At 51.0% G+C, this 27,800-nt stretch overlaps 3 protein-coding genes across 7 annotated transcripts; all 3 read left to right on the top strand.

The window, feature by feature from the left end:
• Window positions 1-38: 38 nt before the first annotated feature.
• Window positions 39-16,193, top strand: KPNA6 (karyopherin subunit alpha 6). 2 transcript variants are annotated; one of them, XM_062509104.1, is made up of 14 exons: window positions 39-96; window positions 6,082-6,191; window positions 6,917-7,012; window positions 7,689-7,788; window positions 8,078-8,172; window positions 9,179-9,310; window positions 9,515-9,603; window positions 10,435-10,534; window positions 11,280-11,443; window positions 11,908-11,986; window positions 12,067-12,192; window positions 12,749-12,876; window positions 13,596-13,774; window positions 14,576-16,193. In XM_062509104.1, the coding sequence occupies exons 1-14, from the start codon at window positions 93-95 to the stop codon at window positions 14,758-14,760; spliced, it is 1,587 nt and encodes a 528-aa protein (XP_062365088.1). In that variant the 5' UTR covers window positions 39-92; the 3' UTR covers window positions 14,761-16,193. The 2 variants fall into 2 exon arrangements, with proteins under 2 accessions (XP_062365088.1, XP_062365089.1); XM_062509105.1 differs by lacking the exons at window positions 39-96; window positions 6,082-6,191 and having other exon boundaries at window positions 6,937-7,012; window positions 7,507-7,788.
• Window positions 16,194-16,758: 565 nt separating this feature from the next.
• Window positions 16,759-23,341, top strand: TXLNA (taxilin alpha). 4 transcript variants are annotated; one of them, XM_062508953.1, is made up of 11 exons: window positions 16,759-16,939; window positions 17,819-17,950; window positions 18,578-18,916; window positions 19,425-19,516; window positions 20,110-20,280; window positions 20,919-21,113; window positions 21,204-21,323; window positions 21,515-21,589; window positions 21,959-22,051; window positions 22,312-22,407; window positions 22,865-23,341. In XM_062508953.1, exons 2-11 carry the CDS (start codon window positions 17,842-17,844, stop codon window positions 23,156-23,158), a joined length of 1,584 nt encoding a protein of 527 aa, XP_062364937.1. In that variant the 5' UTR covers window positions 16,759-16,939; window positions 17,819-17,841; the 3' UTR covers window positions 23,159-23,341. The 4 variants fall into 4 exon arrangements, with proteins under 4 accessions (XP_062364937.1, XP_062364940.1, XP_062364938.1 ...); XM_062508956.1 differs by lacking the exon at window positions 16,759-16,939 and adding an exon at window positions 17,259-17,277; XM_062508954.1 differs by lacking the exon at window positions 16,759-16,939 and adding an exon at window positions 17,357-17,459.
• Window positions 23,342-26,299: 2,958 nt separating this feature from the next.
• CCDC28B (coiled-coil domain containing 28B) lies at window positions 26,300-27,776 on the top strand. Its single transcript, XM_062508845.1, has 5 exons — window positions 26,300-26,454; window positions 26,533-26,687; window positions 27,266-27,420; window positions 27,506-27,528; window positions 27,725-27,776. The coding sequence occupies exons 1-5, from the start codon at window positions 26,300-26,302 to the stop codon at window positions 27,774-27,776; spliced, it is 540 nt and encodes a 179-aa protein (XP_062364829.1).
• The last annotated feature ends 24 nt before the right edge of the window (window positions 27,777-27,800 follow it).

The following is a 27,800-nucleotide window of genomic DNA, read 5'->3' as shown; positions in this document are numbered from 1 at the left end:
CTGCGCGGCCGCCGTCCGGCCCGCGCCCCGCCCGGTGCCGCCATATTTTGGCCGCCGCCGCTACCACCGGAGCCACCGCCGCAGCCGCCGCGATGGGTGAGGGCCCTGAGGGGCGGGCGCGGCCTGGGGAGTTCCGGGCACGACCGAGGGGATGGGGTGGAGCCGGAGGAGCCGCTCCGAGGCCGGGCAGCGTGCGCAGCGCGTCCGCCCCGCGCTGCCGGCGCCCGCGCCTCTCACCGGCGTCCCGGGCGCTCCCGGGGCTGAGGGCGGCGGGCCCGGCGCGGTCGCTGAGTCATCCCGGAGGGTCTGGGGGCGCGGGGCGCCTTCAGGGGGGTCTCGGTGTGGGCGGCCCGGGGATTGTGACCCTTTGCGGGTTGCGAGGTGTGAATGGTGAAATGCTCCCGGTTTGGGGATGTCAGAGCTGCAAGAGCCCCGGTTTCGCTTGTGAGAGCTGTAAGAGCCCGGTTTTGGGGTGTCACTGCTGAAACTTTGGGGTGTTCGGGGCTGCTCGTGCTGCAGTTGAAGCCTCACCGGGCTGTCAAACCTCTGCTCAGTTTAAATTCGCAGATAACTTCTCGATTTAAATTCCGACCTCTCCCAGAGCTCAGGGTTCAAGTGAGGATCCAACAAACCTCTTGGCAGTTCTGAGAACCCATCAGGGCTTCGGTTGTTGTGACTTCTGTTCAAATAAAGCTTCAGCCCTCAGTGTCGCTGTGCACGTGCTGGGCTGTCCCTGTGTCACCGTGGGTGCCACCACGCTGCTGGGAAGGAGTGGGACCTGCAGGCAGGTCTCTGTCCCCTGTAAATAAATCCCAGCTCGTGGTTGCCCCTTGAAAAACTGCTTTGATTTCAGCAGCTTTTTGTTTTGAGGTGCCTGACGTGGGAGGTCCCCAGCTCTGGGAGGAGAGGTGGCTTGCTGCTTTTTGCTTTTTTTTTTTTTTTTTTTTTTTTTTTTTTTTTTTTTTTTTTTTTTTTTTTGAGGATTCCTGTAGGAAGACAAGGTTTGGAAGGATGAGGTGGAAAAAACAAGCCTGTAGCAGCTGTGTTTTCCTTAAAATTGTGTGAGGATCTTCTGGAAATAAGGATTAAAATATTTCCATCTTCCACCTGTAGTGTTGTCTTTTAACCAGAGCTGCTTTTGAAGCTTAATGGTTTTAAAGTGGCAAGTTTAGGTTGGATATTGGGAAGAAATTTCCTACGAGGGGAAGCTGTGGCTTCCCCATCCCTGGAATTATCCCAGGCCAGGTTGGAGCAACTTGGGATAGTGGAAGATGGCAGGGGTGGGACTGGATGAGCTTTCAGCTCCTTCCAAACCAGAGATTCAGTGAAGCTTCAAAAATTCCCTGTGAAGTGGGATCTTGCTTGTCAGGATCTCCTCAGGAACTTTTCTTCCACCTCCCAAACCCTGCTGTGGTGTCAGTGACCAGGTCTGTGTGTGGCTGCTGCATCTCCTAGCCCTGACCAGCTTCGGAATTTTCATTTATGGCTTGAGATGTAAAATCTGGACCGGCAGCTCCGAGGAGAAAAATGTCCTGGGGCCTGGTGGGAATGTCTGGAAACTCTTGGGGCAGTTTTATGTGGAGCTGAGAGATTTGTGCACAAGAGCTTTTCCCTTCTTCCCACCACTCTAAGAGTTTAATATCACCCTTGTTTGAATTATCCTCATGTAACTTTATTATTTTTAAACAAGCTAAGGCTGTTTGGTGGCTTTTTTTTTTCATTATTTTAAGTTAATGATACTGTTGGAAACTGTCATCAGTTCGTTCCTCGTTTGCCGTGCAGATGACATCTTTAAATACCTTTTTTTTGGTGCTGTTTAACCCATGGAGCAGTATAAATGCTCAATTCTTAATAAAACTCCCGTGGCTGATGAATTTAACGGTTAATTGGCTGTTTTGCTTTGTTTGCTTTAGTTCAGGAGAGCAAACATGAACTTTGTCAAGGGCAAGAGTGTGATCATTAAAATCCTGTGTGAGTGAAAGTTCTGATTCCTTCAGGCTTTCAGTTCTGGGGCTGCTGAGGTCCAGATAAATCTGCTTAGCAAATCACACAGTCCTGTTTGTTTCTGAGGCAAAGCACATGTTGGAAGGGTTATTGGAATTTTACATCCCTCTGTAATTATCTCCTGAGTGTTTCTGGTCGGTTTTAATCTGTAACTTTCCTGGGTCGAGTTTGAGTAGATTCAGTTCAAGTTTTTCGTTGTTTTAGGGACTGTTCTAAGTTGACACTTGTGCTAGATCGGTCCATTTTTAAAGGAAATCTGAATTTTCAGAACGGACAAACCAGCTTGAAGAGAGCTTTAAACCCTTCAAATTTTGGGATAAAAGAATCAAATCAGGAGGAAGAACCGAATTGAAGAGTTGCTGTGTTCTTTTTCTACCGGGACAGGGACATTCTAAAAAAAGATTCCTAATCTTGCCCTGACCCTCGAGAACGAGACGCCAACTCTGCCTGACAGTGAATTTCCCCCAAAAAGAGAATTTTTTTGCCCGTCCCTTCCCCCTCTCAGTTCCACACATTCCAGCGGTGATATCACACCCCTGGCTCCCGAGAGCTGAACGAGCCAAAGCGCTGCGGGGATCGGGGATTTAGCAGCACAGCCTGTCCCGGAGCACAGCGACAGCTCTGGAAAAACCTCTGGGGAGTTTGGTGCTGTCAAATACCCTGTGAGAACAAACCAAACCTGCCTGAGAATTGTGCTGCTTTAACTGCAGCCAGAATTCCAGGGACAGTTCAGACTTGGGGATATTTGACAGGATTTTTTTTTTTTTTTTTTTTTTGGTGGTGTAATTGTTCTCCTGTTTAGCTTCTGTCTTCAGAGCAAACAAAGTGATTTTCCACCCCTTTTTTTAATTAATTCACTCCAAAACTCAAACAAAGTGATTTTCCGCCCCTTTTTTAATTAATTCACTCCAAAACTATCAGATTTTTAGTAAAAAAAACCGTGGGTTTGACAGCAACACAGAGCTGTCCTTTTCCACATTAATTCAACTACTTTTATGTATTTCTTCATTTGATTTGTATTTAAGTAGTACAAATGATTTAGTCTGCCTTTTCTAGGGTTTCAGTTCACTTAATAAAGTTGTCCTGGACACGTTTATTTTTTAGGAGAGTCCTCTAGAGATATTAATTATGTTAGGAAGAGACAGAAGGATCTTCAGGGAAGTGGAGAAATAAGAGGAATGAGGTTTATCCCATGAAACTCAGCAGTCCACTCTATTTATTTTGCTGCAATTTGTCTAATTTAGAGGAGTTTAAATTATAAATCACCAATTTTATCCCATCCCAGGGAAAACTTGAGTGGAAAGGGCCTTTGGAGGTCACCTGAGAGCTGGGAATGTCCCCAGCGGGCACTAATTGGCAGATTAGTGCTGATGAAGTTCCTCAAGTGTATTTATTTACACTTGCATAATTCCCCAACCCTTCCCCACTGCAGAGAGCAGCTGTCAGCCCTCCTGACCAAGGCTGTGTGTCCACAGCCACCTTTGGAAGATTCCCTGTGGAATATTCCCTGTGGGAAAGGGAATTTTGGCTCCAAAAAAGCCGTGTCAGGTCTGGCAGTGCTGTGTACCTTCACCCTGACTCAGCAGCACAAATCCTGCAGTGACTCAGCTCCCAGGCTTTAATCAGCAGCTGGATAAAATGATGGAAGCAAATGGGGGTTTTTTTTGTTGTTGTTGTTTTTTTTGCAGGAAGTTGGGAAGAGGCAGGGTTGGATTTCTGATCCAGGAATATCCCGAAGCTGTTATATTAACAACTCTGAAATTAAAAGTTTCCTGCCGTGGCTTTACAGGGATTTGAGTGCCCTGCTGAGCCTTCAAAGTTAAACTTTCACCCTGTTTTAACTTTCTTTTTAAGTGGGAAATGCCTTCTCGGCCCACAGTTTATGTGTGGCAACTTGGACTCAGAATTCCTTGAGAGCTGGAGTTTTTTTCTTTTCCCCCCTCAGTGAAGCCAAGAGGGGCCAAATTTCTCCCAGCTCCTGAGGGGTTTTCCTTTGCACAGGAAATTGGGAAGGTGTTGTTCAATTCAGTTTCATCCTTAAGTTTGAAATGCAAATACTTTATTATTATTATTGTTACTATCATTATTTTTTCTTTCTGGAGCTATAAATGATCTTCACAAATCCAGGGAGATAAAAAACTTGAAAAACTGTGGGATTCCTAAAGCAGAAAGGATGTTTTATCCAAAACTTTTTAAAATTGAATGAATCTTGCAAGAATTTCTTGAATGATCTCTCTGAAGTTCCGAGTTCACTGGCACTTCTGTAAAAGCAAATCTTTCCAGAGGAAAATGGAAATTTGGGGCTTGATTAGGAGCAGAGGATTCCTTCCCCATTGCTGCCAGCCCAGGTATTCCCAGATCCTAATTTAATGACTCAAGATGGAATTGGAGTTTACAGTTAACACAAATGAACTGGATGTTTGGTACTGAAACATTCCAGACACAGAATTTGTCCTGCTGTGTTTCATTCCACGATTTTGGTCCAGCTGCAGTCTGGAGCTCACTGTGAGGTCCTGCTCCTGCATTTCTCACCCCCATTGCCATGGAAATGGGGTGGAATGTCCCAAATCAGCATTCTCGAGTCATTAAAGCATTGCCAGAGGTGATGAGCTGGGAGAAATCAATGGAAATCATCTGCGGGGATAAACTGGGGGAGGAAAAACAGGGAATTTTGTGACATCCAGCCCTGAAGAGTTATCTTTGGGATTTCCCTGCAGGGTGACAGTTCTTGATGCTCTGGGACAAAAAAAACAAACAAACAAAAAACCCCAACCTTAAAGGAGGAGGTGCTGGGTGTTCCTCAGTCTGTCATGTGTCACTTGGTTATTTGTGACTGCCTGGTAATCCTGTGTATCCTCACTTTTCCTTCCTCCTTTCCTTCAAAACCACCTTTGAACTGAAGGCTTTGCTTTCCAAAATGAGGATTAAGATTCTTAAGTTGTTTGGAGAACTAAACTGTGTGGCTGCATGGGGTGGAAATATAAATAGAAACATAACAGTGGTGCTTAAATACATTTTCTGAATTAAAGTCTCTATCTAGGTGGCACCTGGCTGTTGTATGGTCAGATATAAACCCCTAAAGCCTGTAGATTTCTTTCTCTTTTTTTGGTGTCTTTTTAGCTGGTTTTGGGAAATCATAGAACTGAAAGTATTTTGTTTCCTCTCCTGTTAAAATAATTATTTTTTTTTCCCCAATTATTTTATCTCTCCTTTGTAATGAAAAGCTGGATATTTGTATTTAGTAGATTTTTTTTTTTTTTTTCTTGGGTTGGCTGTGGACTTTTGAGTCTGACAATTCTCCAGCTGATCTTGGAAGGGCTCCAGAGTGGCTGGAGGTTGTTGATAAGTGGGACTGAAACTTTCTGTGAGCCACAGGGCTGAAGGTGCCTCAGGCTTGAAATGAGGAGGAGATAAAACTGCAAACTTCCACAAACTCCCACCTTAGCAGCTGGGGAAAAGAGAAAAACCAAAAGCATTGGTTTTCAGATGAGTTCTCAAGGAGTAACTTGGTTCAGGGCTGGTTGGGCCTCTGAGATTTATCCAGAGAAAGGCACAGCTGTGGAAATAATGTCAGAAATGGGAGAGTTTTGGCATGCAGAAAGCAGGGAATTCCAGCTGGAGCAGTGAGGGGGTTTCTATTCTTCCCTACCTCAGTTCCAGCTTGGTCCTGGTACCTGTGCCAGGTGCTGCAGTGTCCCTTCCCTGGCTGGGAGGGAAATTCTGAAGGAATCAGGTTGGAATTGCTGCACTGTCAGGTCTGAAGCAGCAGCAGGAGTAGGTCCTGTGTTTTATTCCCTGAGTCTGAGCCCTATTTCCCCCAGGCCTGTCCCTCACCTGCAGCTCTGCTCTGTTGTTGTTGTTAACACCTTCATTCTTTTGGGTTTTTGCTCTCTGGTAAAAAAAAAAAACAAACAAAAAACAAAACATGCTGATAACAAGGAAATAAAAATTCCTGCTAAAAACCACTCGGAGTAAATAAACGTATTCCATCTGCTTATCCCATGCCTTGTGCACATGGGAAGAACACACAGGAGCAGTGACAAGAACCCTGAGGCAGAATTCCTCCTGTTTCCACAGAAAACTATCGAATGAAGAGCTACAAGAACAAAGCCCTAAATCCCGAGGAAATGCGCAGGAGGAGGGAAGAGGAGGGGATTCAGCTGCGCAAACAGAAACGAGAGCAGCAGGTACCTGTCAGCTTGAGGAGCTTCTGCTCAGCCTTCACACAGCCCACACTCTGCTGCTTCCTACCTGGAATCTTCAAGGATCTGTGCATTAAAGTTAGGCAGTCATTATTTTTTTTTTTTCCTCTTTTAACTGATATATTGCTTTTTTTTTCTCTCTTTTTATTATTTTTTTTTTCCCTCCCCCCTCTGGACCCAGCTCACATGGAAGCGTTTTGTTCTTGGGCTACTTGAGGTGGTTTTTTTTTTGTTTTTTTTTTCCCTGTTGACAGATCCTTGATTTTAAAGGTGGTGGTGGGTTTTTTTGTTGTTTTTTTTTTTTTAAGATATAATTAGTGAGTGGGATTGTTTCCTGGAGAAACAGGAAGTGCAAGTGAAAGTATGTATTTCTTTTTTTTGGAAGCACGAGGTGATTCCCACCTGATGTATAGAACTAAATATTTGCTTTATTAGCACTTTATCCAAGCTGTTTTTTTTTTTCCTGATTTTGGTCAAATTCTCCACTTGCCTGCCTGGGTGGCTCAGTGATTTGGGCACTTAAAAATCTGAGAGCAAGACTTTTTGTGCCAGACCAGCCCTGAGAGTACAGAGCTGCTATTAATGACCACTTTTTGCTCAGGTTACCTGCACTCCAGCAAGGATCTTGGTTGAGGAACAAGAATATCCAGTTGTGGAGCCTGTTCATCCTTGCTTTCTAATAACAACCCCTGTGTTTTGGTCCCCACCAGCTCTTCAAAAGAAGGAATGTGGAGCTGATCAATGAAGATGACTCCATGTTTGACAGTCTCCTGGTGGATTCCTACGTTACTTCCACAACGTGTGGGGTAAGGTGCCTTCAGACAGATTTTATGCTTTTGGGGTGGTGAAGCCCTACAGAGATTCCCAGAGAAGCTGTGGCTGCCCCATCCCTGGAATTATCCCAGACTGGATGGGGGTTGGAGCACCCTGGGATAGTGGAAGGTGTCCCTGCCTTTGGCTGGGGGTGGAACGGGGAGATCTTTAAGGCTCCTTCCAACCCAAACCATCCTGGCATTCTGTAATTGCATGGAACTGCCAAACTCCAGTGTTTTTATTCTCATACTTTCAAGAATATTTGTGTAAGTGCAGCTGGAACAGCCACAAACCCTTGGCTAAAATGCAAAGAGGAAATCTATTCCTGAAGGGGGAAAAAATATTCCTGGGAGATCCAGAGGGACACCATGAGCCCTGCAAATTCCATGCCAGGGAATGCCCATCCTGCTGCTCACTCTGCTTTATCCAGGGTTATTCCCAAAATCCTCCTCCAGTGTCCTCTCATTTTATCCCATTCCCCCTCCAGCATTGCAAATGTGAACTGGAAGAGTCTGCCAGGAAGTCAAAGCTGTGCTGGGATCCCCAGTTTTGAATCTTTTTGGATTTCTGGCTCAGCCCAAATCGTGGTAGGATGTCCTGTGTGTGATGCCTGCAATCATCTCAGTCTGAAGTGGAACCATTTTTCTCTTCTTCTCTGCACCTTTTCAGGAGGGATTGATCACAGGAGAGATGGTAGAGATGCTTTTCTCAGATGACCCTGACCTACAGCTAGCAACCACTCAGAAATTCAGGAAATTACTCTCCAAAGGTAAAAATAACTCACCCTGCCTCAGGATCCAACAGAGCCTGCCTTTTTACAAGGCTTTGTGCACAAAAGCTTTGTAGGCTGGGGAGGGGGGGGGGGGAATTTCCGTCATCTAGAAATGTGATAATCTGTTGTATTGCTGATTGCCAGCTGGGTGAATTGTACAGAAATTTATTCTGCCATGCTTCCTCAATGAGTTCAGTGCAGTTGGAGTTGATTAAATTCACACTTGAGGCTTGTTACTCCCCTCTCTGAGGCCTGTTCACTCCCTGACTCTGCCTTGCTGTTTCAGAACCAAATCCTCCAATAGATGAGGTGATAAACACTCAGGGAGTGGTGGAGAGATTCGTGGAATTCCTGAAAAGAAGTGAAAATTGCACATTACAGGTAAAGGAGTTTCTGATATTAATTCTTCAGGGTGTAGAGCTGTTTAAACTGTGGACCCACAGATGCTATCAAGGGAAAATTATGTTTTGAACCCCAAAAATGCAGGTTATGTGATCTATAGAAGACAAAACTGGTCTGTAATGCTCAGGCAAAATTAAAAAAAAAGAAGGTAAATTGCTCGGAATTCTTGGGAAAAAAATCTGGCAAAAATCACCTAATTCAGCTGCAGCAGAGGAGAGTTTGGTCTTCCTGTAGCTGATATTTCTGCTGGGAGCTGGTGGAACCATGGGATAAACCTGCAGGAAAAAAAAAAAAACAAACAAAAAACTGTGGGAAGTAAAACCTCCATTGCTGGAGGCTTTTAAGCAGAGGCCAAGAAATGTTAGAAATGGGTTTGGCCAGTGCTGGTCCTGCCTGGGGCAGAGGGAAGGCCTGGGTGGCTTCCTGAAATTCCTTCCAGCTTGGTAATAAGTCCTGGTTTCTTTGGAGGGGTTAAATAAACTTCCATACATGGTATTTGATCCAAGTTGATTGCTTTCTTCTTTATCCCTGCCCTCTGGCCCAGGCCATGTCCAGAGGGGCTTAATTTGTGAAAAAACTGGATGGAAATCTGGTTTTAAACCAAAAAAAAAAAAAAAGAGAGAAACAAAAGCAGGGAATTTCTGCTCAGCTTCTCTTGAACTCGCAGAATCTTTGGGATATTGGATGAAATAGAGAAAAGCTTCTATTTTGTGGGTCCTGCACTGTGTGTCTTGACTTTTCTTGCTGGGAGGAGATTGTGGAGGAGAAATGATGTGGTGGTGACACCTGGTGCTCACTCTTTGATCACCTGTGGCTCTTTTATTGCTCAAGAAAATAAAATCCTTTGGAGTACTGAGGTGTTATCTTCCTTTCTCTCTTTGTAGCAGAATCGTTTAGCCAGAATATAATGAGAGCTGGTTTGTTGAACCAGGCTGGTTTTATTCCTGTTTTTCACTTTTTTTTTTTTTTTTTTTTTTGTCCCCAGTTTGAGGCTGCGTGGGCCCTGACCAACATCGCCTCAGGGACTTCCCAACAAACCAAAATAGTCATCGAGGCTGGGGCAGTTCCCATATTTATAGAGCTCTTAAACTCTGACTTTGAGGATGTTCAGGAGCAGGTAAGAATCACTCCTTACTTTGGGATTTCAGGTGAAAAACGTTCAAATGTTAATGTTAAAAATGCAGTGTTTAAATGGAATGATCCCAGCTGGCTGCAGAGCACAGATTGTTGCCTGGAATTACAGAAAAACTGATTTCTCATCACACTGCCTATTTCTCCCTGTTAGAAACTGGATGCTGAAACTGTTGCTGTTTCCTTTCAGGCTGTCTGGGCGTTGGGGAACATTGCTGGAGACAGCTCTGTGTGTAGAGATTACGTCCTTAACTGTGCCATTCTTCCTCCCTTATTAATGTGAGTGGCCAGGGGCACTTCTGGGAGTCCCATTGTACCAGGGCAGCAGTGCTGGAGCTGTGCCCACAGCTTCCCTGGGAATCAAACCTCTGGTTCAGACTGGGATTCTGTAAAATTCCTTCCAGAGTCTCTGGCAGTGAGGGATCCCTGGGAATCAAAGCTCTGGTTCAGACTGGGATTCTGTGGATAAAATTCCTTACAGGTTCCCTGGCAGTGAGGCATCACTGGGATTCAAAGCTCTGCTTCAGAGTGGGAATCTATGGATAAAATTCCTTCCACATTCCCTGGCAGTGCTGGGATCCCTGGGAATCAAATCTTTGATTCAGAGTGGGAATCTCTGAAGCATTTCTCACAGAATCTCTGGCAGTGAGGGATCCCTGGGAATCAAAGCTCTGGTTCAGAGCAGTTTTCTGTGGATAACATTCCTTCACTCTGCTCTGTGGGTGAGGCAGGTCCTGCTCCTCCTGGAGTCACAGGGAGTCCCTCAGCTCCTGCTCTCTGCTGGGGCTGTGGGGGTTTTTTTGGGGTTGGAGCAGGATCAGGTCTGTCACAGCACCTCCCTCAGCATGGTGATAATGTAGATCTGTCACACCTGGACTCTTGCTGCTCTGGCAAGAATTAATCTTCATTAAAGATGAAAGGGAAAAGTGAGGCTTTGTCCCAGATGGACACTCTGAGCTCAGACTGAGAGCAGTTCCTGTCCCTTGGTCTCTGGTGATGGCTGGGATTGTTTGCCTGGGTTGAATTGGAGCTAAATATTTTAGTTTTAATTATTTTGGGTCCCTCTGCTCCCACATCAAGGACAATAATCCCTGGTAATTCTCTGTTCAGGCTCCTTACCACGTCCACCAGGCTGACAATGACACGAAATGCTGTCTGGGCCTTGTCAAACCTGTGCAGAGGGAAGAGTCCACCTCCTGAATTTGATAAGGTGAGAAGAAAAGCCTTGATGGCAGCCAGGTGATGGGGACACACACAGTTCAGGTGATTGTCTGGGTTCTTTGGGGCTCTTGAATTCTAGGAGGGCACAGGGTGATGTTTTTCCTGCTGAGGTTGATCTGGATGTTTAATTTTTCCCAACCTTTCTGCTGAACCCTTCAAATAAGGGACAGGCCCAGGCTTCCCTAGAAGGTTTCTCTAAACCATTTTCTTAAAAGCTCTGGAATTTTGAGACTTCAGTTATGACCAACAACTATTCTGAGACCTGGATATGCTAAAAACCAGGACTCCTGTGAGCTGTCTTCCCTTTCCCTGTCCAGGGAACCTAACTAAAGGTCCTGCTGGCTTTTCAGATTTCTCATCCTCCTTTGGCAACACAAAAAATGTTTTAAATCAGCATACTCTCACTTTTTTAAAGTGAAACCTCACATATCAAAGCTGGAGAACCTGTGGTGAAGAGTAAAATCCCAATTGAGTGTCAATATAAACCCATTATAAATGACTGAGGTGAACTTGGTATGAATATTAAGTCTTTTACAGAAACTCCCAAAGCTCAGCGTAGCTCCTCAGTGTAATTTAAGTGCAGCAACAAAGCTGTTGAGGTGGCTTTGGAGCTGCTGAGTTGGAGAAGGGATGCAGGACTTTACCTGAGCAGTCAGCACGAGCAGGAGGTGTTTGCCTGCAGGTGTGGTGGTCCTGGCCTGGTGACTAACCCTGGGTGGTGGCTGTTGTTGCAGGTGTCCCCCTGCCTGCCAGTGTTGTCCCGATTGTTGTTCAACAGTGACTCTGACCTGCTGGCAGACGCGTGCTGGGCTCTGTCCTACCTGTCCGATGGTCCCAACGAGAAGATCCAGGCTGTGGTGGACTCAGGGGTGTGCAGGAGGCTGGTGGAGCTCTTAATGTGAGTATCTGTCAGGAGATTGAGTGAGAATCCATCTAAATCCCATCAGAGCACTCCAAACTTTGGAAACTCAGCCACTTTTTTGAGTGTGGGCCAACTGCACAGACAAATGGGAAGAACTTTCTCTCTCCTTTCTCGGATTTCCTTAATGATTGCAGAGTGTTGTGTGCTCTCAAACTTCAAAGGGAAGCTTGGTTATGAGGCAAATCAAAGAATAATAGCTAGGAGAAATCAGCTTGGCTTTTTCTCAAAAATCTGTATGGAAAAGGGGGTGCAGTCAGGATGCCAAGGATCAAACTGTGTTGCAGCTTTGTTTTCAATGGCAATATTCTCAGCTTACCCTGTGTTCTGTATGGCAGAGGGTGGAATCCTAAGGAAATCACACAGGTGGGATGATGGGAACATTGTGGATATCCCGGTGATCTGATGGAGTTGGATTTGTATTTTGCACAATTTTCCTGCAGGCACAACGATTACAAAGTGGCCTCTCCAGCTCTTCGAGCAGTTGGCAACATCGTGACAGGGGATGACATCCAGACCCAGGTGAGAGGAGAGGAATTTCCTGCAGGGAATGCAGTGCCTGGCACTGGTGATCTCACTTTGTGCTTCCTTTCTCCCCAAAGGTGATTCTAAACTGCTCAGCCCTGCCTTGCCTCCTCCATTTATTGAGCAGTCCCAAGGAATCCATCAGGAAAGAGGCATGCTGGACCATATCCAACATCACAGCAGGGAACAGAGCACAAATCCAGGTACAGTCTTCCCCAGCCTGCCTGCAGTGATCCCACATTCCAGGTTTAGCATTAAGGATTTGCAGTTTTTTCCTTACCCTGACCCTTAAAGGCTGGATTGGTTCATATCTCTTATTCTGCAGTATTTTGCAAATTTGCTGCAGCCAAACGAGCTAAAAACTGGGAATGACAGCAGCACATGGACTGAAACCCCCAGTCTGGAATCATTGGAATTAGAGGAGATACAGCCCCTATTTCTCCATCCTCAATCCCTTTGAAGAGCTGGAGCTCATTGAGGTTTAATTATCCTTTTCCTGACCTACATAGGCAAGCAGAGCAGAGCTTTCATCATTCCCACAGTATTGATGCAATTCCAGGGATTGTCTGCTGTGCTGGTTATGGAATATCTGCCTTTAATAAGATTTGGCCGAGGACTAAACCACAAAAATCAATGCAGGGGTGAATCTTGGGAAGTTCTCCACGTTGGGATATGGAGGTGGAGCTTTCTTTCAGGTGCTGGGAAGCCTTTTGGAAGTGCTGCCAATGCCAAGCCCCTCTCCCTGCCCTCTCTTCCCAGGCAGTCATAGATGCCAACATTTTCCCAGTGCTGATTGAAATCCTGCAGAAAGCAGAATTCCGCACGAGGAAAGAGGCAGCCTGGGCCATCACCAATGCCACATCAGGAGGGACTCCAGAGCAGATCAGGTATTCCCTGAGGATCTCCTCCTGGAGCACATCTGGGTGAATTCCTAGCAGCTTTGCCTTGAGGGGAATTTCCAGGCAAAATTTGAAGAAATTCTAGAGTGTAACTGAGACAGGATTGTAATTTGTAATTTCCTTCTGGATGAGGATAATCTAATCCCAAACTTTCTCCATCTCTCCTTGGATTGTTGAAGCTAAATGTCCAAATTTAATGACAGATTAAAATCCAGTGTGGATTTAATTTGAGCAGCACCTGGATTTCAAAACCTTCATTTGAGCTTTGCTGTGAGGGAAATTTCAAAAATTCCAGGCAAAATTTGGAGAAATTCTGGGGAGTAACTGAGACAGGCAGAGCTGGATTGTCATTTGTAACTTCCTGGATGAGGATAATCTAATCCCAAACTTTCTCCATCTCTCCTTGGATCGTTGAGGCTAAATATCTAAATTTAATGACAGATTAAAATCCATTGTGTACTTAATTTGAGCAGCACCTGGATTTCAAAAGTGGCTCCCTTAAAAAAAAAAAAAAAAAACAAACTGAAAACAGGGCTGTGAACAAATGAAGATAAACGGATCAAAATTAACCTTGCAGATCTGTAAATGCATATTTTAAGGTAAATTTCTGGATTTCAGTTGGACTCATCTCCTTTGCTTTCCAAAGGTGATGCTTCCCAGCTCCTGAGCACGCAGTGATGCTGGTGCTGCTCTCTCTCTCTCTGCAGGTACCTGGTGAATTTGGGTTGTATCAAACCTCTGTGTGACCTGCTGACTGTCATGGACTCCAAGATTGTTCTGGTGGCATTGAATGGGCTGGAAAACATCCTGAGGTTGGGAGAGCAGGAAGCCAACCAGAGTGGGTCTGGGATCAACCCCTACTGCAGCCTGATTGAGGAGGCCTATGGTAGGTGGGGCTTTGGGCTCTGCAGGGGTCTCTGGGTTGCTTTTCTGCTCTCTTGAAGGGTTTATTATATTCCAAACCAGCCAATATTTGTTCCAAAAATCTTTTCAAACTCGTTTAGTGGGTGATGAGAAAATACTTGGAAGTGAAAGCTCTTACCTGGAGTCAAAATTGAAGATCGTGGTTTGTACCTGGTGGGAATATTAACCAGAAATGTGCTGAGTTAAGTAAAAAGTGATAGTTTGGGATCTAAAATTGCTCTGACTGTACCCAGTTTTACACTGGAAATCCAGGGAGACTTTGCTTTTCCCTGGAGTGACTTAATTTGGTGGATTTTTTTTTTTCTTTTCTTTTTTTGTCCTGCTCTTAATGCTTTGAGGAGGAGCAAATTCCTATTTTGGTCAGAAATTCCCTGTGAGCTGCCAGTGTCTGCTTTTCCCTCTCATTACTCTGAGTGTCCTGATTCTCCCTGGAAGGATAATTCCTGGAATTCCTGAGGGTGTGTTGTGCATGGATGCTCTCAGTGCAGCAGTGGATTTAATTGGGGCAGTGAGAGCTGGAGGCTCCTGGGACAGGCCCTGCTCCTCCCTACCCCCTGCAGCTACCCAATCCCTCATTTTTAATTCCACTGGAATCTGGGATTAGCCTGCAGCTGGGAGCACATCTGGATGAGCTAAACCTGCCTGGTAGAGCTGAGATCAGGGGACATCTTTGGAATAATTTCAGTATCAGTTCTCACAGAATCCTTTGGAGGACGGAGAATGGATTTGTTTCATCCCACCCTTTTTTTTTCTTCTTCCAAAGGTTTGGATAAAATCGAATTCCTCCAGAGCCATGAGAACCAAGAGATCTACCAGAAAGCCTTTGATTTGATTGAGCACTATTTTGGGGTGGAGGACGACGCAGGTGTGGCTCCCCAGGTGGATGAGAACCAGCAGCAATACATCTTCCAGCAATCCGAGGCTCCCATGGAAGGATTCCAGCTATAATCCTGGGGAAAACCCTCAAAAAAGAAAAAAAAAAAAAAAAAGAAAAAGAAAAAACAAAACAACAAAAAAACCCCACAACCCCAAATAAACCACCACAGACTTTCTGGAAAGTTTGGGAGAGGAAGCTGCTGGGAAGGCTGGAAACCCACACCACCTGTTTTAGGAAAACTCAACAAATACAAGCAGCACTCCTGGAGAAAAGGGGAATTTTTCTGCTCTTTGTTTCTTTGGGCTGCTGCTCACGTTGTTTTTGGAGGCAGGAAGGACACAGAGGTGACAGGTGGCACCTCTTGGTGGCTTCTTCTTTGTGGTGGTGTCTCCCCAATGCAGTTTTTACCTCGGGTACTCCAGCCTTGGGTTGGGTGAGGACACAGAGAGGAGGAAGCAGTTGTGGCCACAGTAATTCTACAAAACGTGGGTTGATCTATTTAATTTTTTTCTTATTTTTTTTGTTTTGTTTTCTGCTTTTTGGTTGGGTTTTTTTTGTTTTTCACGTTATTCTTTATTAAAGACTCTTTAACATGCCAAGAGCAAAGTTTAGCCCTGGCCTTCCTCCTTCAGTTGAACAGTCCTGGTGATCCCAGGACCAGTTCCCTGATGAAAAATACTGAAAATGGACAGAAAAACGAGAAGTTCTCACTGCTGGGAAGTTTTTGTTTGTTTTTTTTTTTCTTCCTGCTGCTTCCCTTTCTCTAGATTTTTTGTTTGTTTGTTTGTTTTTTTTTTAAGAACTGCTAGTGCTATTTCCAAGGATTAAAAACACCAACAACAAAAAAGCAACAAGAGCCCAAAGATGGGAACTGGGGTGGATTTTTTTGGAGCAGGAAGCACAGCTGCTGTTGCACAGGTTTGGTTTGCATTGTACTGACTGATCTCAGAGCTCTGACATGCTGAAACCCACCTTCATCTTTACTTGAAATACTTTTATTTGCCATGAGAAACATGGGCTGAATTCTGGGTTTTTTCCTGCCTTGGGGTGGTTTGGCGTGGAGGAAGCTTTGGCTCCACCTGCCAGCGGTGATGGGAGCTCCAACAGCACCAAGGTTTTCAGGTTTACCTCCTGCTCACAGTCGGATAATGCACATTGTACTTCCAAAAAAATGGCAAATTTCTGTATTTTTTATATTATAGAGAGGGAGATATTTGTCTAATTGGGCCACAGAGAAGAAAAATATATCTTGAAATTTCTGTAATTGCTGTAACTAAGCACTGTGAGGCAGGCACACCTGGAAACCCCCCGGGCTCAGGGGTGTCCTGCTGCTCCTCCTGCTCCTTCCCATGCCCTGGGGCAGAACGCGGAGCTTCCCTCGGCGCCTTTGGAGTGACTTTGCCGCTATTTCAGTGAAAAACCGAGGAGCCAACACCGAGCTCGGGGGTGCGGGGGGCGAGCTGAGCCCTTGTTGTGGAACGAATAAAGTCCACCTGTGCAGGTGTCCGGCTGTGCTGTCCTGGGGGTGCTGGTGTCCTTGGGAGGGGTCCCGGTGCCCGGTAACGGCGGGATGGCGCGCGGGGCATGCTGGGAGTTGTAGTTTCTAGTGCGGGGCGTGCTGGGAGCTGTAGGCCACAGTTTTGCCTTTTCCCCGCCTCCAGAGGAGCAGGGTGGGAATTGTTGTTCCCCAGGGCAGCCATGCTGGGAGTTTTGGGCCATTGTTCCCTTCTTTCGTGTCTCGTTCCCCCTTTCCTTCCCCAACCCCGGGGCATAGCGGTACTCGTAGGATTCAGTTTCCTTTCCCCCTTCCCTTCTTCCTTCTCCTCCTTCCAGGCCTCCAGAGCAGGCCGGAAGCTGTAGTTGTTGTGGCCATTCCCGCGCTGAGCATGCCGGGAGCTGTAGTTCCTGTTGCCGCTCTCTCGCGGAGAACGCCGGGAGCTGTAGTCCCCTCAGGGCCTCCCGCCGCGCTTGCCGCTTATCCCTGGTGTTTCCCGGCAGCCCCCGCGCGGCGGGCGCTGATTGGGCGGCGGCGCGGGCGGGCGCACGCGCGGCCGTTGGAGGCCCCGGGCCGAGCCGCTCCCTCCGCGCCGGTACCGCCGGAACCGCCACAACCGCCGCGACATCGGCACCGGCCGGGCACCGGCACCCACCTCCCCCGCCGATGCGCCGGGCCTTCGCCGTGCCCTGCGCGCCCGTTGGCTGAGGAACTAGACGACATCTGCGTCAGACCGCCGGCGCTGACGTCACGGGGTGCGCGAGTGACGTCACCGCGGTGCGGGGAGGGGGGCGGCGCGGGGTTGCTGTAACGGGGGGGCGACGGCGGGGGCTCCACCGGGGGCTGGGCCGGGGCTGCCGGTTGCCGCTGTAACGAGGGCGGCTCGGGCCGTGCTGCGGCGGGGGAGCGGGGATGGCCGGGTCGGGAATGCCGGTGGCGGTTGAGCGGTGGGCCGGGGTGCTGCCGGGCCGGTTATCACCCCCGAGCCCCGGTTATCACCGGGAGCTGCGCGGTTGCAGCAGCGGAAAAGGAGCGCCCGAGGCGCGGGGCAGGTGCCGGTGAAGGGCGCTGTCCCGGAGATCCCATCCCGCACGTGGGTGCTGACCCGGGCCGGGCGCTGCCGCCGCTTTTCCCTCGGGTTTTCCTTCCAGGAGCCCCGGTGGGATCTGGGAACAGCCCCTTCCTCCCCTCCGGACCAGCAGTCCACACCCCCAGCTTCCAATTAGTGTGATACACAGAGGCTGAGAACATCCAAACCCCTCGGAGGTGGAGGGGGTGAGGATGAGGAGCTGGGATTTCAGGTTCACCTTAGCTGGGAAATTGAATAGGAATTGATCTCTGTGCTGTGCAGGCTCTGATTTCTGGGCCAGCTTTGAAATCCCAAGAGTTGGGAAGGGCAGGAAGGGCTGAGGGGGTTGTGCCTAGTGGGAAAATTGTGTTGTCTGTGGGTTGGGAGGTGCTGCCTTGCTCTATGGGGGGATTCCAGTGGGAATTATCCTGACACAAACTGGGAATCAAGAGATGCTTTCCTCAGCACAGAGCTTCTGCTGAGAGCAGGCTTCTTCCTTTCCAGCCCAGCTGATCCTAAAAATCCTCTAGATGTCCTTAAAGCATCTCCCTTTCTGTTTCTGCAGTCTGAGAGGGTGGAAAGGCTGTGATGAAGAACCAGGCAGTGGAGACCAAAGCAGCTCCACGTCCTTCCAGAACAAGCAGCGGGATGGGGCTGGAAGAGGGAGATTCACCAGAGGCTGCAGCTCCCCTGGAAGGTGGGGGACCCCTGGAGACTTCGGGGTTCTGGGGGCAGTGCTGGCCTTCCCTGGAATGTGTGAGGGCAGTTTGGAGCCTGAGAAGAGCCAGGGAGTTGCTTTTTCTATGTGAGACTGGGCTGCTGTATCCAGCTCGTTGTAGGGGCAGAAAATCCTGCTTTTCCAGGGCAGAAAATCCTGGGGTTTTCTCCCTTTTTCTGTGTGTGTGCAGCCATGGAGGAGTTCCCCTTTCCTGGCTGCTGCCAGGATGTTCTGCCTGTTCCATCCCTGTTTGATCCCAGAGATTCAGCTGCTCTTACCCAGGTTTAAAATCCATTGTCATGCTAAAAAACCCAGCCCTGGAGCTACCAATTCCTCCAGGGAGGAAAAATCTCACACACAACCTTCTTTCCTTTTTTTTTTAAAAAAAAAAAAAAAAAAAAGGAGAGGAGAGGGGGGAATTTTCCCTCTAGACAGATGTCAGGGGCTTGGTCATGCTCTGCTGATCAAAGGAGAGGCTGTTGGGAATGCCCTGCCATTGTCAAGGCAGGGAACAAAGCAGCTTATCCTGCTGCAAATCCAGCTAGGAAAAACCTCCAGCATGGTGAGAGGAGGGAGCCCAAATGTTTTATTTTTTTTTCCCCCCAGCTCCTCTCACACAGGAAGATCCCAAACCCTCCCGGCCGGCCGTGCGCGACGTCTCGGAGGAGCTGAGCCGGCAGCTGGAGGACATCCTCAACACCTACTGTGTGGATGCCAGCCAGGAGAACCAGGGGGAGGACGGAGGGCAGGGAGAGCCTCCCGAGCCCGAGGAACCCGAAAAGGGACGGAGTGAATCCCCCAGGAACGGGGAACAGGAACCAGGAGGCCCCGAGATGAACGGGGAGAAGGAGAGCACCAAGGGAAACGAGGAATTCCGGCCTGGAGAGGAGGGCGGCGAGAGGGATCAGAAGAAAGCTCAGGAGAAGAAGAAAGCCAAGGGTTTAGGTGAGGGATTCCCTGCTCCCCAAGGGTTTAGGTGAAGGATTCCCTGCTCCCCAAGGGTTTAGGTGAAGGATTCCCTGCTCCCCAAGGGTTTAGATGAAGGATTCCCTGCTCCCCAAGGGTTTAGGTGAAGGATTCCCTGCTCCAGCTGTGCCCGAGGCTATCAATGCATGGATAAATGGATTTTATCCCACACTTTTCATCCTCAGGGAAGTCAGAACCATGGGTGTGTTTGGGATCATCCTGCTGTTCTGTGGGGGTGAGGAATGCACCCAGTGCAGCCTCTGAGTTCCGTGGGTTTCTATTCTGCTGGGCACAGCTGGCTCCATTCGGCCCAGGGATGGTTTTCCCCTCCAAAATCCAGCTGCTCCAGTTGTTCTCCCACCATGGGGAAATCCTGGGAATGCACTGGGTACCTGCTCAGTCCCTCCTTTTCTCACCTTTCCAGAACTCTGTGTAAAGCCATTTTATCCTATCTATTGCATTATTCCCACTCTATGTCTCATTCCAGGCAAGGAAATCACTTTGCTGATGCAGACCCTGAACACCCTGAGCACATCAGAGGAGAAACTGGCAGCACTCTGCAAGAAATACGCTGAGCTGGTGAGTCCTGGGGCTGGGGTAGGATGAGAGGGACATTCCAGGGACACTCTGGAGCTCTGTGGTGTCCTGGGATCTCTGGATAAGAGAGGATGGGCATTGCTGGGTCCAGCCTGGTGTAGTTTGTGAAGCGTGGACAGAAGAAATTTTGGCAAATCTGGGTGCAAGAGAAGCTCTGATCTGTTTTCACACACACAAAGCCTGATCCCACATTTAACCAGAGCCAAGGTGGTGTTCCAAGCATGGATCTGGAACTGGAGGAGGTTTGGGGTTGCTTGTGCATGTCCAAAGTGTCTGTGGGTGGCCTTTCCCTGTGCTGGGGGAACGTGGAGCTCCTTCCAACTCCAGCAGGATGAGAATTCAGGAAGAGAAAGGTCCTTGTACTCTGTGTCACTCCTGTGTGCTCAGAAGTGTCCATGGGGCACAGGGAGCTCGTGTCCCCTGTCCTTGTGCTCTGTGTCACTCTTGCCCTGCTCAGAAGTGTCACAGAGCTGTCCTTGGGGCACAGCAAGCTCATGTCCCCTCAGTGGGGTCAGCTCTGCCCTGCAGCCCCCACACCCCGTGCTTCTCCCACTCCCCGTGCTTCCCTCTCCCAGCTGGAAGAGCACAGGAACTCACAGAAGCAGATGAAGATCCTGCAGAAGAAGCAGAGCCAGCTGGTGCAGGAGAAGGATCACCTGCAGAGTGAGCACAGCAAAGCCATCCTGGCCCGCAGCAAACTGGAGAGCCTGTGCCGGGAGCTGCAGAGGCACAACCGAACCCTCAAGGTGATTTTCTGTTCCTTCCCCAGCTTTTGGGTGCCCCTCCATGGGCTCTTCGTGAGCCTTTTGGGCAAACTGACCTCTGCCAGTGGTTGCCCTCGCTGTGCCATGGGGGCAGTGCTGTAATTTTGGTGTTGAGCCATCGTCACCTGCAGTATCCCAGTTGTTATTTCAGGTTCCCGGTAGCCTGGCCAATGTTCATAGCAGTGGTCAGAATTGACAGGTCTGATTTTTGTTAAAAACTTGCAGGAAAATTTCATTGTGAAGCTTCACACCCTCACTAATCCCTAGAGCACAGTTTAGGGTGCCTCCACAAAATGCAGTTCAGCCCATGTGATGCCATTTGAAATTGCAGAAAAAGAAAATACAGTAATCTTCAGACATTTCTTCTGTCGAATTAATCATGGATTGTTGGTTCAGAGATACCAAATGTTGAAGATTTTTTTTTATTTTATTTTACTATAGCCCAGCTATGTACAAGCATTTCTGTAAAAGTTTGTGTATCTCTGAGGACAATAGAGAATTTTAGAAGGAAGGGAAGGGGGAAGCCCCAGAGCCCTTTCCTGATGGATATAAGGAATAATGGGAGGCTGGATGGGTTGGCAACATCATTTTGGGAAGTTTTCTCCCTTTCCCTCATGCAGGAGGAAGGTGTCCAGCGTGCCAGGGAGGAGGAGGAGAAGAGGAAGGAGGTGACCTCACACTTCCAGGTGACTCTGAACGACATCCAGCTGCAGATGGAGCAGCACAACGAGAGGAATTCCAAACTGCGCCAGGAGAACATGGAGCTGGCAGAGAGGCTCAAGAAGCTCATCGAGCAGTACGAGCTGAGGGAGGAGGTGGGTCAGGACAGGGAGAGGCTGCTCCTGCTGCCACAGGGGAGGGGGAAGCTCTGGATGTTCCCTGAGCTGTGCTGTCCCCCCCCACAGCACATTGACAAGGTGTTCAAGCACAAGGAGCTGCAGCAGCAGCTGGTGGATGCCAAACTGCAGCAGGCCCAGGAGATGCTGAAGGAGGCAGAGGAGAGGCACCAGCGGGAGAAGGACTTTGTAAGTCTTGGGAGTAGTTGCTTGGGGACATTTTTTGCCTCTTAGTGTGGATCCCTGGATGTTATCCCAGATTTTGGCACGTCCAGTGTCTGCTTTGGGAGCCAGGCTGGAGCCCTTCTGTGCTCCTCGTGCCTCTCCTGTGCAGGGCTGCACCCAGAGCATTCCCAGATAACTGCTTTGCTCTTCCCCAGCTGCTGAAGGAAGCTGTGGAATCACAGAGGATGTGTGAACTGATGAAGCAGCAGGAGACCCACCTCAAGCAGCAGGTGAGCTCCCTGCTCTGTGTGCTCTGCCTCTTTTGTTTGGGGGTTTCCCTCCCTCCCCGAACAACCCAAAGTTCCTTCATGTGGAAAAGAGGGGCAGGATCCCTCCTGAGTTGGGGTTTGGTTTTGGTGAGCTGAGGCTTTGTTCAGGGATGGCTTCCCAGCACTGGGAGCAGTCATGGGATCAGCCTGCCACTGCCAGGAGGTGTTTGTAGAGCGCTCTGCTCTGAGGAAGTTTTCCTGGGTCTGAATTTTCCTTTGGCAGAGCAGCTCGTGCTGTTTGTCCATGTCCCAGGGCAGCAGCTCAGCCCTTGGCTGACCTCTCCCCTCTCCAGGCACTGGGTGCCTTGAGCTCCCTGTCTCTCCCCACAGCTGGCTCTGTACACAGAGAAGTTTGAGGAATTCCAGAACACCCTTTCTAAAAGCAGCGAAGTGTTCACCACGTTCAAACAGGAGATGGAGAAGGTGGGTGACACTTTTTTCCTTTGTGCTGCTGGGAGCTGGAAGAGCCCCAGCTCCATAATTCCAGTTAATTTTGGGTCTGCACCCAAAATTTGGGGTGACACATGATGTCACTGTGGGATGTCACTGCAATGTTCTTCCTGAGGTTTGTTTATTTTTGGGGTGTCCTGAGCAGGGCCAGGAGTTGGACTTGGATCCCTGTGGGTCCCTTCCAACTCAGGACATTTTGTGACTGGATTTGTGCCCTTTCTGTGATTCTGTAGATGACCAAGAAAATCAAGAAGCTGGAGAAGGAGACCACCATGTACCGTTCCCGCTGGGAGAGCAGCAACAAGGCCCTCCTGGAGATGGCAGAAGAGGTGAGGGGAGGCTCTGGAGCAGCTGGGGAGGGGTGGGGTGAGCACAGGACAGCTCCTGCCTTGGTGCTCTGTGGGGGCAAAGGGAAAAAGAAGCTCCTTGGTGCTTTGGGTGCTGAAGGTTTGCTTGGTCACGGGGATTTTCACCTCAGGTTTCCCTAGAATCAGTTATGGAATGGTTTGGGTTGGAAAGGATCTTGGAGTTCCTCCAGTTCCACCCCCTGCCATGGGCAGGGACACCTCCCACTATCCCAAACTTCTCCAAGCCTGGCCTTGGACCCTTCCAGGGATCCAGGGGCAGCCACAGCTGCTCTGGGCACGCTGTGCCCCACCCTGAATTTCATCCCAATATCCCACTTAACCCTTCCCTTCCTCCATTGAAAACCATCCCCCAGTCCTGTCACTATCCCCTCCTATCCCTCTGGGCTTTCATCTCTCCCTTTCTGCCTCTGTCCTGCAGAAAACCCTGCGGGACAAGGAGCTGGAGGGGCTGCAGGTGAAGATCCAACGCCTGGAGAAGCTTTGCCGGGCGCTGCAGACGGAGCGCAACGACCTCAACAAGAAAGTGCAGGACCTGTGTGCCCACACGGACCTGTTGGAGCCTCTGAAGGAGCCACCCCGGGACAGCTCCGAGGCAGCTCCGGATTCCCAGAGCTCGGGAAAGGCCCCGCAGAACCCGGATCCTGCAGAAATCCCGGCGGAACTGAGCACGGGAGGGGCGGGGCAGAGCGGGACTGAGGAGGGCACTGAGTGAGCCCCGGGCTGGGCACAGAGCTGGGCTGAGGGAGGGTGACCTGGGAGCTGCTTTAGATTCTCCTCTGCCTGTCCTGGGACAGGTGGGAAAAGACAGGACACAGCCCTCCTGGGGATGTGAGATTTCCTAGTTTAGGTTTTTTGGAGGGTTTTTTTTAAGATTTTATATATATATATATATATATATATAAAAAATATATATATGAGATATCTAAAAATGTGCAGGGCAACACTTAATGGATATCCATGAGAAGCAGAAAGGCCCACCCAGCTCCCTGGCTGTGTGAATATTGAAAATATGGAGCCTCAACTGCTCGTCCCTCTCACTAAAGGACCTTGTCACTGGCAGGCTCAGGAGAGCAGATCCAGGGCCCAGGGACAAGGGACACGTCTCCACCGTCACAGTGACTCCACCCTGGGCTGAAAGCAGAGCTGGGACAATTCCAGAACGTTCTCAGCGCTGGCTTCTCCTTCTTCCTTCTGCCAGGCAGGAGGGAGCTCCTGGACTGGCTCCTGCTGGTGTGTGAGCTGAGGGCACAAGAGGCCGTTCCCCTCCTCTCCAGGGGTTCTGTGTCTGGAATGGGGACAAGGAGAAGCAGGAACGGGGTGCCTGGTCCCACCCCCGGGAATTTTTTGCTCTTCCCAGGCCCTGCCAGTGTCTCAAAACCGCCTTACGATTCACAGTTGCCTCTTTGCTGAACGCACACGTGCACAAAGTGTATTAAACATTTAATCCAAAGGTCTAATTCCCAAGTGTTTTTGCATCGTTGTGCACAGGGATTGGGGAGCTGGGAACTCCAGAAGGATCAAACTTCAGAGCTGTGCGTGCTCCACGAGCTGCTGCTCCAGCGGGATCGCCGGGATCTGCTCCCGGACTGTGCCCTGGGGCTGCTCCTTCCTGCCTGGGCGTGCCTGCGCTGCCCCAGCCCCACTTCTGCCTTTCCTCTGTGCTTGGAAGAGATTTCCCCAGTGCTGCCTGGCCCGGCGGGGCCTGGATGTGCTGGGAGGGAGTTTAGGGACAGAAGTGGGACCTGCTGGCACAGGTTTTGGGATTTTCCTTAGTTTCTCAAGACTTTGTCATTTCGGTGTTGTTTTGGGAGACTCGACTCGCTTCAAACCTCGCTGCAGCTTCTCTTTGTGACAGACTTTATTCCCAGCATTGCCTTCCTTGTGCTGGAAGATGAAGCCAGCTGCCTGGAGACGTTCCCCACCGTGGATGTATCCAGTGGATCTGTTTGGGATTCTCTTCTGGCACCACAGCTGCTCTCACATCTTCCCTCCATGAAGGACCTGCCTCTGTGTCCCCTTTTCCTCCAGGGGGTTACAGGGAACCCAGATCTAAGGAAGGCAGCAGGGACAGGCTCTGAGGCTCCACAGAGCCGTGGCTTGGACATCCCCTGGGACAATCCCTGGAGCTGTGGTGGCTTTGTCTTCCAGCCCCTTCCTCCGGGATGCTCCATGAATGTAGCCCCGGCCGGGTGGCACCGCCCCGTTCCCAGCAGCCGGGCTGGGCGAGGGCTGCTGCCGGGATCTGGACTTCAGTAAAAGGAAAACCCCTTAGAAATTCACCAAACCCCCTTTCCCCCCCCCCCATCTTTTCCCTGTTACGGTACAGAAACCCCCGCGGGGGCTGTCGTGTGTATCCTGTATCCAATAGAAACACTCCCACCCTCGCTGCTGCTTCTGCTGTCTCTCCTTTACCGGGGGGGGAGTGAACATTGTGGGCTGCGGGGTGTCCACATCACAGCTTCCCTGCGTCCCAGAGCTCCTGCATTCCCAGTGGGAACGAAGTGGGGGAGGCTGGGAGGGACATTTTGCTGTCGCTGGGATGTCCCCGGTCAGGGGGGACATTGGCGTGTCCCCAGCACCTGGCTCAGCGTGCCTCTCCCTCCCCGGGATGCTGCAGCCACCAAGAGCCACCAGCCCTGAGAGTCCCGGCCCTGGGGCTGCCAAACCCCCGGCTGGTCCCTTGTGCCCCTATCGGCTCCAAAACGTCCAAAATCGGTTTAAAATCCTGCCGGGATTTACCGGAGCAGCCGCGCTCTGCCTGGAACGGGAGAGGGGGGGGACGGGACTTGTTTAATCCCGTCCCTGCGCCAGGGCTGGAGGCCCTGCCCGGCTCCTTCCAGCAGGGACGGATCGGATCCTGCGATCGCGACACTGCGGGGACACCGGAGGGGACTCGGGGTAAAGCCCGCGGCCGGGGGGTGGCAGGAACGACCCCGGGGGCTCGGGGATCGGATCCCGCCCCATTCCCGATCCTGAGGGATGCTGATCCCGGGGATGAGGCTGGGGCCAGGTCCGAGAATCCTGCGAGCAGCCGGTGTCCGGCGGTGCCCGGAGGAAGTTCCCTTTCCCTTTAAATGCAAATCCCAGGCTGTGCGGACGGTGTCCGGCGGGATCGGGGTGTCCATCGGGTCCCGGAGGCCGGAGCGGGCCTGGCGCAGGTCAGTCCCGGCCGTGGCGCTCCGGACAGCGGCGGGAGGCTGCGGACAAAGGGGACAAATGTGCTCCGATAGCTCCCGGGGCTGCCCCGTCCCGGGGCCGTTCGAGGGGGCTCGGCGGGACAAAGGGCTGGGTGACGGTCCCCATGCGGTCCCGCTCTCCACGGGATGGTTCGGGGCCAAAATCTTCTTTTCCATCGAGAGACGGAGCCCGACCGGAGCTGCGGCTGCGGTTCAGACCCGGCCGAGCTCCTGCGGGGATGCTCGGGATGCGGGGAGAGCGGAGCCCCCGGGAACGGGAAAACAGAGCTCCTGCTCCGGTCCTCCCGCTCCACCGAGCCCTGGTGCGGCTCGCGGTGTCCCTGGCTGTCCCCCCTTTTGTCCCGGGGGTCCCGGTGTCCCTGGCTGTCCCTCCTTTGTCCCGGGGGTCCCGGTGTCCCTGGCTGTCCCTCCTTTGTCCCGGGGGTCCCGGTGTCCCTGGCTGTCCCTCCTTTGTCCCGGGGGTCCCGGTGTCCCTGGCTGTCCCTCCTTTGTCCCTGGGGTCCCGGTGTCCCTGGCTGTCCCCCCTTTTGTCCCGGGGGTCCCCGAGCAGCCGCGTTCTCTCCCCGAGCCATCATCTCCGTGCAGGGAAGGAGCCTCCCAGCGCCGTGTCCGTCGCACTCAGGGTGCCCGTCCCGCATCCCCCGCATCCCCCAGCCATGGAGGAGCGGAGAAAGAAGCGGAGCCCCAAGCCCTGCCTGGCTCAGCCGCTGCCCTCCGGAGCCCCACGGCCGCTTCCCCCGAGCAAGAGCACGTCCTTCGCGCTGCCGCTGCCCTCTCTGCCATCGCCCCGGCAGCGACCGCGGCCCCGCCGGTCAGTGCGGCCGGGGGGGACCCGGGGGACCCCGAAGGGAGCGGCCGGGGCGATGCCAACGCCGTGTTCCCCGCGCAGGACGAGCAAGGAGCGGGCGCGGGCGGGCGCGGGGGGGTCCCGGGGGGCCCCTCTCCAGCACAGCTTCCTCACGGATGTGTCCGATGTGTGCGAGATGGAGGGGGGGCTGCTCGGCCTCCTCAGCGACTTCCACTCGGGAAAACTGCAGGCGTTCGGTGAGGGGGGGAACGGGGGCTGAGGGGTGGGGTGGATCCACGGGATAGGAGGGATGGATGGGATGGGATTTGATTTTGGGATGGGATGGGCATGGAGAGGGAACAGGCTGGGGAATTTTGTGGCTGGAGAATTTTGAATCCATGAGGAAAGGGTGGGATGGGGAAAATGTTTGATCTATAGGGAAGGATGGATCCTTTCCATGAGTACGGCGAAGCTGTGGGATGGGGGAATGTCCTGGATCCAAAAGGAGGAATGAGCTGGAGGATGGATGGATGGATGGATGGATGGATGGATGGATGGATGGAGGGATGGATGGATGGATGGATGGAGGGATGGATGGATGGATGGATGGATGGATGGATGGAGCGATGGATCCATAGAGAAGAAGGAATGGGCTGAGGGTTGGGATGGATCTATATGGAAGGAATGGGCTGGAAGGTTTGATAGCTCCTTCCCATGCATCCAGGGAATGGTTGCAATGGGGGAATGTCCTGGTTCTTTGTCAGGACTGGGCTGGGGCTGTGATGGGTCTCTTCCTGGAGCAGGGTGGGATGGAATGTTCTGGATCTTTCCCCAGGGAAGGAGTGCTCCTTCGAGCAGCTGGAGCACGTGCGGGAGATGCAGGAGAAGCTGGCGCGGCTGCACTTCGGCCTCGACGTGTGCGTGGAGGAACTGCCCGAGGAGCAGAAGAAGGTGGCGGCCGACAGGAACCTGGACCAGCTGCTGGCACACGTGAGTGTCAGCCCTGTCCCCTGCCAGCGCTGTGACACCCCCGGGGTCCCCTCTGGCCCCTCAGCCTCTGCCTTTGCTCCCACAGCTGGAAGAGCTCAGCAGCTCCATGTATCCTTGGCTGGTGACGGTGACAGTGGCAGGGGTGGCAGTGACTGTGGTGGCAGTGGTGGAGGTGGTAGTGGTGGTGACAGTGATGACAATGATGGCAGTGACAGCGACGGCAGCGATGACGGTGACAATGCCAGCAATGACAATGACACTAGTGACAGTCACGGTGCTGGCGCTTCCCTTGACCCGCTCTCAGACAGAAGTTGCACCTGGCCGAGAGCTCGGACCCCGAGGACGCGGCGCCCTGACCCCGACCCTGTCCCTGTCCCCGC

The sequence above is a fragment of the Cinclus cinclus genome, chromosome 26 (assembly GCF_963662255.1).
Source record: "Cinclus cinclus chromosome 26, bCinCin1.1, whole genome shotgun sequence".
Taxonomy (NCBI): Eukaryota; Metazoa; Chordata; class Aves; order Passeriformes; family Cinclidae; genus Cinclus; species Cinclus cinclus.
This window is presented reverse-complemented; position numbering and strand designations above follow the sequence as displayed.